Source organism: Epinephelus moara, chromosome 22, assembly GCF_006386435.1.
Source record: "Epinephelus moara isolate mb chromosome 22, YSFRI_EMoa_1.0, whole genome shotgun sequence".
Taxonomy (NCBI): Eukaryota; Metazoa; Chordata; class Actinopteri; order Perciformes; family Serranidae; genus Epinephelus; species Epinephelus moara.
Window position 1 is genome coordinate 41,205,149 of NC_065527.1, and position 16,094 is coordinate 41,221,242.

The 16,094-nt window shown below is 41.4% G+C and overlaps 1 protein-coding gene across 7 annotated transcripts in view; it reads right to left on the reverse strand.

Annotated features, from left to right (window-relative positions):
• The window catches only part of pleca (plectin a), a 115,571-nt gene that overhangs the window by 10,016 nt on the left and 89,461 nt on the right, over window positions 1-16,094 (reverse strand). For 5 of the 7 annotated variants that reach the window (XM_050034822.1, XM_050034823.1, XM_050034819.1 and 2 more), the window contains exons 15-32: window positions 15,274-15,351; window positions 14,841-15,002; window positions 14,642-14,746; window positions 13,877-13,972; window positions 13,547-13,672; window positions 13,313-13,465; window positions 12,903-13,057; window positions 12,674-12,800; window positions 11,073-11,256; window positions 10,835-10,855; window positions 10,149-10,306; window positions 9,785-9,963; window positions 9,553-9,691; window positions 9,076-9,432; window positions 8,746-8,829; window positions 8,131-8,235; window positions 6,709-6,807; window positions 519-3,866 (exon numbers count right to left, since the gene is read on the reverse strand). In XM_050034822.1, the coding sequence (XP_049890779.1) occupies window positions 519-3,866; window positions 6,709-6,807; window positions 8,131-8,235; window positions 8,746-8,829; window positions 9,076-9,432; window positions 9,553-9,691; window positions 9,785-9,963; window positions 10,149-10,306; window positions 10,835-10,855; window positions 11,073-11,256; window positions 12,674-12,800; window positions 12,903-13,057; window positions 13,313-13,465; window positions 13,547-13,672; window positions 13,877-13,972; window positions 14,642-14,746; window positions 14,841-15,002; window positions 15,274-15,351 (5,676 nt within the window). The remainder of the gene's footprint in view (window positions 1-518; window positions 3,867-6,708; window positions 6,808-8,130; window positions 8,236-8,745; window positions 8,830-9,075; window positions 9,433-9,552; window positions 9,692-9,784; window positions 9,964-10,148; window positions 10,307-10,834; window positions 10,856-11,072; window positions 11,257-12,673; window positions 12,801-12,902; window positions 13,058-13,312; window positions 13,466-13,546; window positions 13,673-13,876; window positions 13,973-14,641; window positions 14,747-14,840; window positions 15,003-15,273; window positions 15,352-16,094) is intronic. The other 2 variants (XM_050034817.1, XM_050034820.1) reach the window with 1 other exon arrangement.

The following is a 16,094-nucleotide window of genomic DNA, read 5'->3' on the forward strand; positions in this document are numbered from 1 at the left end:
TTCAAATAACTTAGGGAGTTAAGATATGTTTATGTTTATACATTTAGAAATCTTTTGGATCAGTACGTTTGTGTTTCAAAACTTTTAACAATTATTATGGTTTATTGGCTTACATAACCTTTTAGCATAGGTTATGCAGATTTTAGGGATATGAAGCATTTGAGGATACACCAATAAATGACATCACAATAAGCCAAATACTAATCTAGGCACTGGCAACACAGCTAGCTGTTTTCCCGTTTCCAGTCTTCACGATCAGCTAGCGTCTCCTCATGGTAGCTTCATATTGAGCATACAGACATGAGGGCAATATCAACCTTTTCATCTGACCCTTATCATTCCTTCAGTGTTGTACATGTGACCAATGAAATACTGCAGTATTGTGTTTTAATGACATCCATATAAATTGCTGGTTGTTACTTTAAGTCTCAGCAATTTACATGAAAAGTTACATGTGCTCTTACTAATACTACTGTTAGTGTTTTGAATAGTACTATGTTATGTTTATGTCAAAATACCTCTTTAGATTTTTTCTGAAGCTCCTCTGCCTCTTTTTTCAGTTTCTCCTTCTCTTTCTCGAGGTTAGTGATGGCTCCCTTCAAGTCATCGGCCTCTCTGGTGCTCTGCAGCCTTTGTGTCTCTAACTTCTGCACAACAGTTTCTGAGGTCTGTTTTTCTGCTGCCTGAAGACGATCTTTCGCTTCATCAGCTTGTTTCTTGAATTTCTTAGCCTCCTTTTCGGCTTTTGACTGAGCGTCACTGAGCTCTTTCACCTTCAATTTCAGTTTCTCTGCTTCAGCTGAAACTTCGAGTTGCCTCTTTCTCTCAGCTTCCAATGATTTTTGGAAGTCCTCTGTCTCCTTATCAAGGCGCTGCTGAATCTGCTGTTTGTCCTCTAGTAGTTTTTTAGCCTTTTCCTGTGCCTGGTTCTTCTGTTTCTGGAGCTCCTCTGCCTCAGCTTTCAGTTTTGAAGCCTCTTGGATGGCCTGCATTTTCTCCTTGAGCATTTTCTCTGCAAGTGCTCTCTGTTCAGCCAAGTCAGACTCAGCGATCTGTCTCTGTCTGGCTGCTTCCTCAGCTTCTACACTAAGTCTGGCAGCTTCCTCCGCTAGGCTCTCCATTTTCCCTGCTTCCTCTGCAAGCAACTTCTGTGTATTATCTTTGTCTTTCTGCATGAGGCGCCGGTTTTCTTCCTCAAACTTAAGCTTAAGTTTCAGGAGCTCATCCATCTGGATCTTAACTTTGGACAGTTCATCCTCTACCTGTGCCTTTTGTTTGACGGCATCATTTACTTCCCCTTTAACTCTCTGAAGCTCCTCATCCAACACAGCTTTCTGCTTATCAGTCTCATCAAGCCGCAGTTTAATCACTGTAAGTTCCTTCTCGACCAGAGACTTCTGTTTAAGTGCTTGTTCTGCATCTTTTTTGTGCTTGGCCATGTCTGCATCAGCCTGCTTTTTCTGCTTCAGAGCTGCTGCCTCGGCTGCTGCCCGCTTCGAGGCCTCCTCCTCTGCTTCTTTCTTCAGTTTTTCTGCATCTTTTTGAGCTTTGGCCTGTTTTGCAGCTTCATCCTCTGCAGCTTTTTTCTGCTTTTCAGCCTCTGCAGCTTTTTGTCGGAGCAGAGCAGCCTCTTTCTCTGCTTTCTCTTTGGCTTTCTCAGCTGCTTGTGCAAGTTTCTTAGCATTTTCAAACTCCTCTTTCAGCTTTTCCTGAGCAAGGTTGCCTTCTTTATTCTTGCTGAGAACCTCTTGGGCTTTCTGCTCTGCGGAGCTGCTTTTCTGTGCTGCCTCTTGGGCCAGAAGTGCTTGCTTCTCTGCCTCTTTCTCAGCCTTCTCTTTCTGTTTATTGGCCTCAGCAGCTTTCTTTTTGAGGCGTTCAACTTCCTCCTGAGCGGCTTTGCATTGTCGAGCCGCCTCCTCTTCTGCTGCAGTGATCCTCTTCACCTTCTCCTCAGATTCTTTCCTCTTCTTCTCTTCCTCTGCAGCAAGCTTTTTCAGTTTCTCAGCCTCTGCCTCGGCTTTGAGTTTGCTTTTCTGTGTCTCCTCCGCGATGCCCTTCAACTTCTTCAATTCCGCCTCCAAATCTGACTTGCCTTTTGATGCTTTCTCAAAGTTGATCCTAATGATGTTAATTTCTTCTTCAACCACCTTCTTTTGCTTCAGAGTTTCTTCCACAATATTTTTTTGTCTCTGTAACTCAGAATCAGACGAGCTTTTCAGGTGTGTGATTTTCTCTTGTATGTCTTTTTTATGCAGAGCAGCCTGATCCTCCAGCATCTTTCTCTGATAAGCTTCATCCTCAGCTTGTCTTTTCAGTCTTTCGTTTTCTGCTTCTTTGGCTTTCAAGGCGATCTCAGCTTCAGTCTTCAGACGAGTTGCCTCGTTGATGGCAGCCAGTTTTTCTTTCAGTATCTTCTCAGCTTCAGCTCTCTGCCGTGCTGCCTCCTCCTCTGCAGTCTGCCTCTGTTTCTTTGCCTCTTCAGCGACTGATCTTAGTCTCGCTGCTTCATCGGCGAGTTGTTTCATTTTCAACGCTTCAGACTCGAGAAGCTGCTTGCTCTTTTCTGTGTTTGACAGCGTCTGCTTCTCAGCTTGAATTTTCATCTGCAGAAGAGCATCCATTTCACTTCTGACTTTAGCCAGCTCATCCTCCAGTTGTTTCCTCTGTTTTTCGGCAGCGTTCACTTCATTTTTTAGACGCTGGAGCTCATTGTCCAGCAGCCCTCTCTGTTGTTCAGCATGGTCAAAGTCAGCCTTGAGTCGTATACATTCCTGTTCTGCAGACAGCTTTTGCTGGGCTACTTGCTCTGCAGTTTTCCTCTGTCTTTCCAACTCCTTCTCTGCATTCTCCTTCTGCTTGAGAGCAGCATCTTCAGCCTTAGCCCTTTTCTTGGCATCACGCTCTGCCTCAACTTTCTGCCTCTCTGCTTCCTCTTGAGCCTGGCTCTTCTTTTGAGCTTCCTCTTCAGCTTGTAGCCTCAAGCGGAGAGCCTCATTGGCTTTCTGTCTCCATGTTTCCAGTTCTCGCTCTGCTTGCTCCCTGGCTTTGTTAGCCTCCTCTTGTTGCTTCCTGAGCTTTTCAGCTTCCTCCTGCAGCTGAAGAACAGTGCCCTGCTCTTTCTTCAGGGATTCTTCCAGTTTTGTTGCCTTTTCAGTGAATGATTTGGAATGGGTTTGCAGCTGTGTGGCAGCACTCTTTTGAGCCACCTCCTCTACTACCATAATCTGCCTCAGTTTCTCTTCCTCAGCCTGTTTCATGCGCCTCTCTGCCTCCTCGGCTTGCAGTTTGAATTTTTGCAGGTCATCCAGTGCTTTCTGCTTCTGCTTTGCAGCCTCTTTTTCTGCCTCGGATTTACGTTTCAGCTCATCTTCTGCAGTCTTCTTTTTCTGAGTCTCTTCGGCTACCTGCTTGCGAAGTCTTTCTGCATCGTCCTGAGCAGCTTTCCTTAGCTTCTCAGCCTCGGCAGCCTTGTCTCTGAGCTGCTGTAACTCAGCTTCAGCTGTACCCTTCTGTTTTGTTGTTGTCTCTAACTGAAGTCTTATAATATGGATCTCCTCCTCAATTTTGGTCCGACTGATGAGTGCCTCTTCCAGCTGCTGATTCTTGGACTTGATCTCCTGCTCAGACAGACTCTTGAGATGCTGCAGCTCATGTTGTATGTTTTGCTTCTGTTTCTCAGCATCCACTGCGACATCTTGCCTCTTGCTGGCTTCTTCTTTCATCTTCAGCTTCAGCTCCTGGGCTTCTTGTTCTGCTTTAGCCACAGATTTAGCATGAGCCTCAGCCAACTGTTTCTGTTTGTCTAACTCGGCTTGTATCTCCGCCATCCTCCTCCTCTCCTCTTCTTTTAGTTTTTCTGAAGCTTTCTGTATTAGTAGAAGCAAAGAGTAAAGGGAATTGAGAAAATGTTAGAGGTGTTAGACTACACAATAAAACTTAAATATTAAAGTAGTTATAAAACATGTAGGTACATGAAAATGTAAATACATGACAGCATGTTACAGTTAATTATCTACAACAAATACAGTTTTTTAAGATAGGAGGAAAATGCTGTATTGGGAAATGCTTGTCATGTTTAATTAATGTGTGGCACACAGAATGACACTTTACTTCACAACAGCACAGCACGACACTACACTTTGCTTTCATGCAGTTGAGGTATTTTAACTGACTGATGTTTTTTAAAGTGTGGTCACATTTTAGATACTCAGTGGTGTATATTATGGGCTTTTTACAATTAAGAGAAAATTACTTGTATGCAGTAGTAGTGATAGAAAACCTAGTTTAAGTATTGTCAAGAAGTGTTGCTGCAATAAAATATTTAATATTTTGGTTTCTAAAGGAACACTGTCACATAATTCAGTCACTGATATTTAGAGATACTGTGGTTTCTTATCCTAACATTCTCAAAATAAAGCAGCTTTTTGTAAAATGTGAAAAGTCATTAACAAGAAATCAGCAGGGAATAAATAATTAGCAGCATGCAAAAAGTATAAAGTGCAGTGGGAAAGATACCAAAGACGGTAAGCATGAATTTAACCAGAATACCCCTCACTATGAAGAATAGCATAGTGATGCAGCAAACACAGCAGGATTTAATGTACACAACCCAATCACCAGAAAAAAATGTTGAAATTGTACGTTTCTGCAAACCACAGATATGTTAAATTTGTACATTGTTTTGTGGTGTATACATTGAAACATTGCATTTGATCAATGCTGTGGTCTATGTGTGGTTAGGTTTAGGCCCAAAAACACTTGTTTATATGGTTAGGAAAAGTTGTTTAATGCTTTGGCTCAAAATACCTGTTTTTTGTCGCACTATCTGCAGGAAACACAGTTATGTCACGATAAGAAACAACTGGTTTTTGTGCAATATCCCCAATGGAAAAACAGCAATGGGTTTTTAAAAAAAACAATCAGGTTTGGTGCCTAGAAAGCTGCTGGAAAATGGCGACAGGTCGCTAGAAACACCCATGTGTTGGGCCAAAAAGCCGCTGGAAAAACAGTGACGGGTCGCTAAAAAACACCCAGGTTTGGTGCCCAAAAAAACCATCTGTAAAACAACCAGGGGTCACTAAAACACCCTTGTACGGCGCCTAAAAAGCTGCAGGAAAAAAAGTAAGGGGTCAATTAAAAACAATCACTTTTGGTGCCCCAAAAGCTGCTGGAAAAACAGTGAGGGGTCTCTAAAACACAACCAGTTTGGTTTTAGAGTGTCACACCATCCATGCCAAAAAATGTACAAACGTAATGTATTCGTGGTTTGCAGAAATTTACAATGCAATCATTTCCCTCTGGCCACAGGACTGAATGTAACACGGAGTAATCTTGGATTAAAATGTAGGTGACGGGACATAAATCCAAGATCAAAGTAACAATAAAAAGGCAAACATCAAGAGATGAGTTGAACTCTTCAGTAACAATGGGTGATTGTGTAATTTGTACAGGTGACTAACACCTAAAAGGAAGGTCCAAAACTTTAGAAACCTGTCATATTGATTTTTATTGGTTTAGGATATTTATTTCTGATATATTTACATCAGCCTCCTATAATTGCTAGTGCAAATCAGTGGTGAAAAAACAGCATTAGAGCTAAAACAAGTCCTCAAACTATTTGATAATTTAATTAAAAACGATTCTTTGTTGCTCCTCTTTGTCATGTATCATTGTAAAGAGAATATCTTTGGGGTTTATTTTACATTTGAAGATGCTACTGTCAGCTCTGCAAATTCATTTTTTCAATATTTTTCATTCATACACTAAAAGATTTATCGATTAATCACAAAAAAAGGAGACAATAATCATTCACTGCAGCTCCAAATAATATTAAAAAACACCCCAAGTAAGTCCTTCAAAAAAGTGCAGGAGCTTTTATGTCTCATTATTTCAAGACAAAAAAAATTCAATAGTTTGTATATTTCATGAAAAGGTGACATTTACACTAGCAAAGTACAAACATGCTTACAGGAAGCTGATGCAGAGTGATAAAAGACATTTTAGTGAACTGAAAACAAACTCAACTATGAAAAGTCTCCAAAAAAATCCTGAACCTTCCCTTCACTACAGACAAGGGTCTGATGTAGAGACAAATGACATGAGACTGAGAGGATCTTTTTTAAATACCTGGTGCTTTGGGGTTAATTCATCTCTTAAGCGTGTGATTAATATTCATCATGAAAAAGCACTGGCGAGCAGGTCAAAAGGATCAAACACAATAGAAAGTTAGAAAAAAGGAAAAGGGGGAAAAGTAAAAAAATAATATATCTGAGAAGGCAGGTAGCCAAAGTGAAGCCTTCAAATCACAAGTCTGGGTGATTTCAAGAGGAAATAAAGAAGCAAATACTGAATTAAGCAGTTTGAAAATGTGACTGAGGTCAGGGTCAGAGTCAAATGTGCGACTACATGACATGATTTGACTAAATACACAGTGTAGGGGAATGAGAGACATATACTGTAGTGGGGATGTGATGTGCTGAAACACTAGGATGAAACAGTTTGCTTCACCACTGTCCGCTGTCACATCGCTCTGCACAGATCTGGACTTAAGAATCATACGTTTTGAGTGCCAACATTTTGGTTATATTTGATGACAAATTATTTCCCATACATCCATCAGTTAACAGGTGAGAGGGGCATTGTTTGTGTTAGTGGGACTTTTTGACAGAAACCTGCTGCAGCATATCTTGAGAGTTTGTGTGTTATTACCTCTTCATCCTCCAGGCGGCGCTGCGTCTCTGTGATGAACTTAATGTACTGGCTGGTGAGAGTCATCAGCTCACTGTAGCGGGTTCTCAGAGTAACATACTGAAAGGAATGCAATTTATTTACTTGACTTTAAAAACATACCATTTTCTATCAATTTCTCTCACTTCTTATACACCATTTTTTATTACTGCTCGGTTGCTAGGGCAACAAATTTGGTCGTGAAAGGGTCTATTGCTGCCTTCAAATGGGGTCCATACAAACGCCCCCCTCTTGTGTTATTCTCCACCTTGTAAGTGAACATTTTCAGAAAGCTTTGAGTTCTCACGAGTTGTGATGTTTTCAGAAATGGTGGAGGCCATGGATGTTAAAGGCATATTATGCAGGATTGTCGGTTACTGTTTGCAAACACGATTACCAGCAAAAGTAAAAGCCATCTCCAGATTCGCTCTAGTTTGGCAATTCGCCTTATTATATTTGCATTTTTCATTGCTGTGTCACTTGGATGCCTGCTGCTTACAGTCTGGCATTTGGTCGCTACCTTTGCATAAAGCTCCTACCTCGGCTGAACGCTGTCAATTATGAATCATTCATTTAATTTAGCTCCAACAGACAGCGCATCAGAGAGAGAGTGAGTTACTGTATTCGAGGATTATAGCATCAGGCATATCAACACAACATCACTTTATCCTGTTAAAACAATCCTCAAAACTTGGATCAATTTGAATGAAAAATGATCTGAGGACCCTTACGGACAAAAGTAATGTGAATAATTTACAGGGTAATCGAGAAATGGACAAATAATTTGTGGTAGCCAACAACCCGGTTTTATACATCCGAAGAACTTCTATAATAAAAAAATGAACTGCTTGGCAACCAGACCAGGTGTCTAATTGAGACAGGCCTTTATTGTCAAAAATGTGTAGCCACACCGGGCTAGTAAAAAGGACTGGGCGTTTAATTTGGACGAGGCTTTTAATTGAAGTTTTACGGTATTGTAGTTTAACTCATATAGAGTTGTTCTTTGTAATTTAACAATATGTCTGAGTAAAATGCTGATATTCTTGGCGGCCTCATCTTTTTACTTTGTCATAATGCTTTTGCATTTCCTGCTCACTACCTTGCTAAATCATTAGCCTTGGTGGCCTCTAGACACCAACAATAGCGTCCATGTTGCCGCTGCCTAGCTGCCTGCTCTCACAATGTAACCACTTGAACACCAAGCATATTGTGTACACGACTTCCAGTGCCATTACTATGAGCTCAGGAGTTCCAGTTGAAGGCAGCATATAATACATTTAGCTCCCTGGATTATTTGTATAATAGTTATGATATAACAGTAATGATAAACAGGTAGCAGTCAGTCAAACTAAACTGGATGTATGAATAGCTTTGTTTTTCTATGGTGATGTGTGGTAAACGTACCTCTTGAATGATATTATCAGATGCACACTCCATCTTGGGTTTCTTTAAGGGAGATGCTATGGGATCCTGGAGAGCTTTATAAGTCAAAATCTGGAGCTCATAGTCCTAAAGACGAAGAAAATACTTCAGATTCAGATTCAGATTCAGAATACTTTATTAATCCCCGGGGGGAAATTGTTTTTGTTCCAATGCTCCGTGCAAAGTAGAAATAGAAATACAGCATGAATGGAAACAAGAGATAAAGATGAAGATATAAATAAAATACTAAAATAGACAATGAAATAAGTAAAATAAATATTAAAGTAGACATTAAAATAAAATAAAATAAAATAAAATATTAAAGTAGACATTAGAATAAAATAGAATAAAATAGAATATTAAAGTAGACATTAACATAAAATAAAATATTAAAGTAGACAATAAAGTAAAATAAATAATAAAAACAGTAAAGTAGACAATCTGAAATATATACAATATACAATGAAATGGTTGTAGCATTATAAATGAAATAAGAATGAGTAATTATATTGAGTGATTTGTTTTATAAATAGTTATAATTCAAGCCAGAAAAATACATCCCTTTCTTACAATTATTTTAAAAATATAAGTACATACCTTGACTGAATCAATGTAAGCCTTTGCATTTTTCTGGCAATTTTCAACCTTGTCCTTGTTTTTCTCGATCTCATCCAGGAGTTTCTGTAAATGAAAACATTAAATCAGACAGTAATTCACTATTCAATGTATCTTTTTCCAACAAAATTAAAACCCACAGCTTCTACTCTCATTACTATAACAGACAGTAGGTACTTAAATTCAGTAAAGAAAGATTGTTGTTATGAGAATTCAGCACACTTGTACTTTATCTGTACTATCTGTGTGACCAGCAGAGGGCATAGTGACTCCTCTTTACCCCACATAGCTCATTATTTTCTGTTACCATACCTTCTCCTCTTCCAGCTGCTCCTTGAGAGCCTTGCTGTCACTGATGGGCACAGCTTGAATCTTCTCCTGCTTCTGCCTCGCCTCTCCAAGCCAGCGCATGAGCCACTCGTAGTTTCCTTGGTAGGAGTTCATGTTGCGCCCGAGGAGGTCAAGCTCCCTCTCCCTCAGGTCAATCTGAGCAAACACAGCCTGCCAGCGCTCCAGGAGGCTGTTGACCAGCAGACGGTAATGCTCCAAATCGGCGTCGCGCTCACTGTGGATCCTCGCCATCTTGTCGTTGATAGCAGTTGCTCTCTTCAGCTCATCCTGCAGGCGGTTGAACACCACCTGGTCGGCCTCGGCTTCAGCACGCATTGCCTATCAGACAAAAAAAGGTATCACTTTGATGCAGTGCAGGTTTAGAATTAAATCATAATAAAATATCAAACAAAAAAAATTGTATATATGAGTGAACATCTCTGTAAAAAGAGGAAATACCTTCAGCTGATTACGGTGTTCCTCCACCTCTTTCTCCTCAGCCGGTACTTTGCTGACATCACGCAGGCGAGTCTCATAATTCTTCAGTGTGTCCTCTGCGTCTTTGGTGTTTCTGATCACAACGTCAATGGTCTTCAGCCTGAAATCAAAAGTTGTACACACAATAAACACAATTGCACAATAACAGCTTGGAATTCATCAGGAAGCGCTCAGAGAGTCACAAAGGCCTCACTTGTCCAGGTAAACGGAGGACAGGCCGTAGACGTGGTCCATCTTCCTCAGCGTGACGTCCAGTTCGGAGCGCAACATCGGGGCGGAGCTGGACTGCTGAGGAGACGCCAGAACCTCCTCCGTCTTCTCAGTGATGGAACTCAAGTCTTTCTTTAAGCCTTCCAGCTCAGACTGGACTTTCTGTCATTGAAAAGGAAGATGTTTCAGTGCTGAGTTTAACTTTATAACTAAGTTTATAAAGCACTGCCAAGTTATCAAACTGTTGAACATAGGAAGGAACACTTTGTTTAATTCGGGTAAATCTCTTTCCTTCCTGACTTTGTTTTATGTTTTAAATCTCATTTTTTTTATCCTCATGTCGTTACCATTTGCTCTGCGGTCTTCAGGGCGCAGGCTTTGAGCGGCTCCTTGTCCACAGGCTGGCGGAGGCGTGTGACTGTTCGATTTTCACAACCCTCCAGCTTCAGACGGAGATCCTTGATCTTGGTCAGGTAAGTCCTGCACATGGACTCGTCTTGCTCTCCTGGTTGGAATGGAAACAAAAATATTATTCGTTTGTAGAGAACACAAACTTGGGATAAATAAAGCGATGATTAGTCCGAGTCAGGATCTTCTTTAACAGTGACCTTGTACAGAATCATTTGTATTTGAGAGCAGTGTTTTTGACTGACTTCAACACTTTATACTCAATCTCAAACTACAGGTGCTTTTGTACAATTACTGTCTATGATTTGTTAATACATTTGTCACACTGTACACAATAAATTTACATCTTCATGCTTGATTGGTTTCACATTAATTATCCATCACATAGGTTAATTGATCAGTTAATTGTCATTCGGTGATGAAGACTGGAAATCAGCTGCCATTCAACCCATGCACAGAGACAAGAATGCAACAATGAGTGAAGTTAGGAGGGATACCAAAATCAGTGGGAGTGATGAAGCTGATTGAGTTAATGAATGAAACATGGCAACACAACACACACAGTCCTGTTCAGCCAATCACAAGCTTCTACTGCACATCTGGCACTGTAACCGAAGCACCTTACCTGCTCTGGGTGGCACATAGCCTGTAACGTGAATCCAACAGTCAGCTTAACACACTGATGACCATGAGTGAGTTTCAACACAAATGTCCGAGAAATGATTCAATGAGAAAATGTTTTGTGCAACTTATATAACAAAATAAGTGTGTCGTGCAATCCATATCAGGTCCTTTCAGAGCATGTTGGGGTGATAAGAGAACCCACAGTGGGTCATGGAGTGCAATAACCAAACAGTACACACCTTGTTCTGCAGAGCTGACCATTGTGTTGTAGTGCTGGTTGGCCGTGTTGTAGTTGGACTCGACCTGCATACGGTCCTCTGCTCCGAACATCTGGGAGTCCTGGCTGTCTCTCAAGAAGTCCTGGTAGTGCAGCTCCAGGTTCCTCAGTGCCAGACGGTACTCCTCCACCCTCAGGGTCTTAAACTATGAAGGTGCAATTAGAGACAAGCCAGAAAGATGGATATTAATTTTTACAAAACCACAAGTTTAACACAAGCTGTACCTTTAAAGAATGTGGTAAAAATATTTCTCCCTCTGTAGTGAGCACCAGCAGAGTTCAAAGCACATGCTTACCCAGGCCGCTACTGGTATGCGGATGCATACAAAAAGCATGAGCTTGGGAACTACTCAGCACACGTCACTTTTTTTTTTCTTCTGTTTTTACAAATTTCCGATGTCCCCTAAATGACTTACATGCAGCATACTGGTAAATGCTAGAGCTTACCAATGTCACCCAAATGTCTCATATGTTACTGATAGCAACAGACCAGGAATACTCAACTTGCTTTACCCAGGGGCCACTTTTGCAAAATGACAGGCTAGGGGCCAGTCGCAAAAGCCCAGCATGGGTCAGGATGGCTTAGCCCAGACCTCTGTCATGGGTCCAGGGGATTCTCCCTCTGGCACTTTTTTGATTAACAAGCTCTATTTTGATGCTTTAATGTACCTTGGCACCTTATTTCCAATACAAGTGAAAAAAATAATTCCAATTATGAATCAACTTATTTTCATTGTGAATCAAAAAATGGTTGCGGGGCCACCTGACACCCTGTTGCAGGCCATATTTGGCTGATGGGCTGCTAGTTGAATATCACTATGATGATAGACAATTGTTGTGTCCAGCCTGAAGCAACAACATGAGGGCACTGCTTCAAAATCAAAGAATATATTTATTAATCAGGGCACTTGCATGAGAATGTAGCACAAGCATAGCACTAAATATTTTTTGTATTTATAAATGATTCCCTGTCACAATCAGCAGATGGAGGCGCGTAGAAACAGCTGCAATGGCATCATGTCATGTGCGGCACATGCACGACCTACACGCAACAAACAGCGCCGTCCATGGTCCTGAAACACCGTCTTGTCGCTGTCTAAACGAGTTGGATTAATATTGTAAATTAGCATCGGGAGCTGAAAGTTTACTAGTTCTGTCATTTGCTGTGTGCATCGGGATAGCTACAGCTGGCAGGCAGCAGCTAACATAAGCTGTGTATTTTATAACTAGGTTCAACTGTTGCCAGTGCTAAAGCAGTTTTTGCTCACAGCTACAGTATTTTGTGAATCCACAGATATTTTCTGAGGTGACTATGATTTTGTTGCTGTGTAACGTTTTAAATTTAGTAATGTGCATTTTAATTATGTAGCCAATTAGCACAGAATCACTGAATCTAGTCTTCCTGTAGTAACGTTGGTATTATTTTTTGTTGTCTGTTGTGTAAAAAAGATTTTAAAAGTAAAATAAGTAATATTTGGTGGCAGGTTACATTCACAGTTGATAATTAATCTGTCACTGTCTGTGTGTTCATTTTTCCTCTGATAGTATGTCCTGTGTTGTTACCATGGTGATGTTCCAAGTCTTAATGATCTGGATGTCTCTCATCAGGTACTGCCAGGACAGCAAGCTCTTCAGGTCCACAAACATCGTCTGCCACATCGTCTGCAGCCTCTGAAGGTTTCCATCCAGCCTGAGGAAGGTCAAGTGGAGATTAGCACTTAAAGAGACACTGTGTGCACGTCAATTTAGATTTTATGTAATCAAGGACACCCCAGGGTGATTCTTAGCTCACCCAGCAACGCTGTTCACAGCGTCCTTATTGGTGGGTGGAACCAGGAAGCAGACAGATGGTACAGACGACTCGTTGCCTTTATCATTCAGCACCCTCCACTTGTACGGCTGTGAGTTGTTCAGGAGAGCGCACTCGTCTCCTCTGTGGACTGTGATCTGGAGGAAGGTGAACATAGGTGTCGGACTGACTCAAAGCATATTTCTCACTTTAGTAGAGTGAACTAAAGTTGGACAGCACTTTTGAACTCCTTGATATTCTACTCATAATTTGGCACCTATAACTATATTTAACAATATCTAAGAATTGAATGATTTCTGGTTTTATGCATGTAGAAATCATGGGTATTTCCACCAATATTTAACAGAATTAATGAGTTTAGAATAATGATTCCAGGCAGATAAGATGCCTACCTCCATCTGTTTGAAGTCGCAGACAGCCTGGATGGGCTGTTTGCCCTTGATGGCGGTAGCAGGGTTACGTGGTTTCAGTTGGACGATGGTCTTGGCCCTTCTCTTCAGGCCTTCCAGGTGAGTTTTGAGCTCAGTCAGTTGCTCTTTCTCATCCTGTGAAGAACACAAAAATGATTTGTACTCTTCCACAGAACATGTTTGGTACGTAAACAACATGATGGTGAGTAAACCCACAGCTGCATCCTGCAGTAGATCTTCCAGCCGTGTGACTGTGATGGAGCGGTCGCAGGTGTACTTCCTCTTCATTGTGTCTTGCATCTTTTTGATCCTCTCCTCCGCTTCCTTCACGTCAGAGAAAAACTAGACGGGGAAGACAGTGGAATGAATTAAGTTGCAGTGTTGAGAACTTGTCCTGCATATACAGGCACCAACAGCAGGACAAACAAAAAGAGCAAAACATTTGCTGATGAGCAAAGGTGAGCAAAGAAGAATAACTGCTTTGGTGAAGTTAACTCTTCATGGATTAACATGTACAGAGCACAGAGTGAAGGTTTGTAAATATACCTGGTAGTAGGCAGTGTTTTCTTTCAGGTGGGTTTCGATGCAGCAGCACAGCTGGAGGATCCAACTCCACTGAGTCTGCAGCGCTGCAGTGAAGGCCTGAGGTGGGAGTGAGGAAGAAAAGGTGTTTTGATGAAAAGGACAAACACTCTGATTTTAGCCTGGGAACCAGACGAATCTGTGAGCTCATCCTTTATTTGCTCTGGCAGATGCGTCTGGTTCCCCTCCCACTCAAACAGATTTCAAGCTGACATGCCTCGCTAAGGGCTAATCAAAACCATTTATCTAATATGTGGCAGGTTTGATATGACTGACACAAAATACATGATGCTGCCATTTTTGGCTCACACATTCTGGTGCCAAGGGACACTACTGCCAGCATAAACCTATCTTACTAAAGAGGAGCCCCATTGAGGAATTTTCAGAAACAACCAAGATGGCTGCAGCTGATGAGGAACTTTGTGTCGAAGTACTTGTTTCAAATTCTGATGGCAAAAACTGCGACATTCATTCGCAGACATATTGATGCTACACCATCACAGCTCATCTCTACACGCTGTAGTCTCTTTACATCTGTCCGTCACTCAGCGCTACGGCACATTTCGTCACTCTGATTGGTTGTAAGTCTATCCAGTTGAGTCCAGGCGCATTTTGATTTAAGCCAGGAGATCCCAGCCACCTGGATAACTGCCTGAATACAGTCAAATGCTTAAACTACAATGTCTACAACCTGATATGGTGTTTACAGGCTGTAGTAGTCGATCATACCTCTACAGTCTTTCTGGCTGGGTGTCCGTCCCTCAGCAGTTTGTCTCCTGTGGCCTGGACAGTGTTCATCTTCTTCTCCCTGAGCTCCAAATCTCTCATCAAACCCTGCTCAGACACAATGACAACAATCACACCACTGTCATCATCACTAGAAAGCACTGTAGGTAAACACTAAAACAACATCGCACTGTTACTCTACCGAGTAGTTGTCCTTCTTGGCTGCCATGTTGGTGTTTCGTTCACTCCAGTCATAGTTGACTTCCTCTTCCTCTTTCTCGTTCAGCCACATCAGCTCTTTGGTGGCTGCCACGACGAAGGCGTGAAGCTGGTCCAGGTAGTGCAGACGGGCCTTAGAGGCATTCTGCAAGCAGAGCAGATGACAAAAATGTTATGATGCCTTTTGACCTATTCAGAAGAAACTGGAGGGGGAGAGACAGCTGCAGAGTGACATCATGGTTAATTTTCATGTTGTTTTTCACTGTTTCGGCTTCACTGAACCTCCATCGGATTGCTGGAAGATTGGTGTTGAAACAGCTCAGTCTCGACTCTGTGCCTCAGTTGAAAAATTAAGGTCTTTATCCAGGATTTCTGCTGGTTTGCTTTTTTAATTTCACTGTCTTTTTGTAACTTACCAGGAGCTTGCCGTACAGCAGCTCCAGTTTTCCCAGATACTCCCGGTAGGCAGCTTTACTGGCAGGTGAGACCTGACTCTGGAGCAGAGGGAGGCAAACAATACAAACAGGTCAGTCAGGAAACAATCCATGGTAATAAATGAAACACTGTTTTGTCTGTTTTAAAGAAATCCCTTCATTCTAATACTGATATATTATTATTTGAGCTGTATTTAATCAGGTTCCTCAGAATCTTTTGAAGTGGGGTTGCTTGATCCAACAGTGACGCTAAGTAATGCACTGCTATTTTAGCCACCTAAAAAAATCACTGTCAGTTCAAGTGTTCATCATATTTAGAATATTTTCACTGCTTTTGCCATCAGACAGCGATTTCCAACAAGAAACAGGAGCCGTTATATTGCTCTCTTCAAAGCCAGATTCCATTGAGAAGAACAGTGGTTTATGATAGCTGAACACAGAAGCTGCTGGTCTACCACTTCCTCAATCCGTAAGTTTGTTTGTGTTACTGTGTGACTCTAGCAATTCAAAGGGTTAGTTTTGATTCACTAGAGTCACACAATAACACAAATAAACTAACCGATTGAGGAAGTGGTAGACCAGCAGCTCCTGTGTTCAGTAAGCCAAAATTATTGTTTTTGTCAATGGAGTCTGGTGACTTTGAAGAAAGCATAGATGAGAAACTGAAGCTGTTAATGACTTCAGTTCCCTGTTGGAAAGGGCTGCCTGATGGCAAGATAAAAACGTGAGACATATATATTCTCAACATAGCTTACACTTAAACTAATATAGATTTTTTTAGGTGGTCTCATTTATTAGGTGGC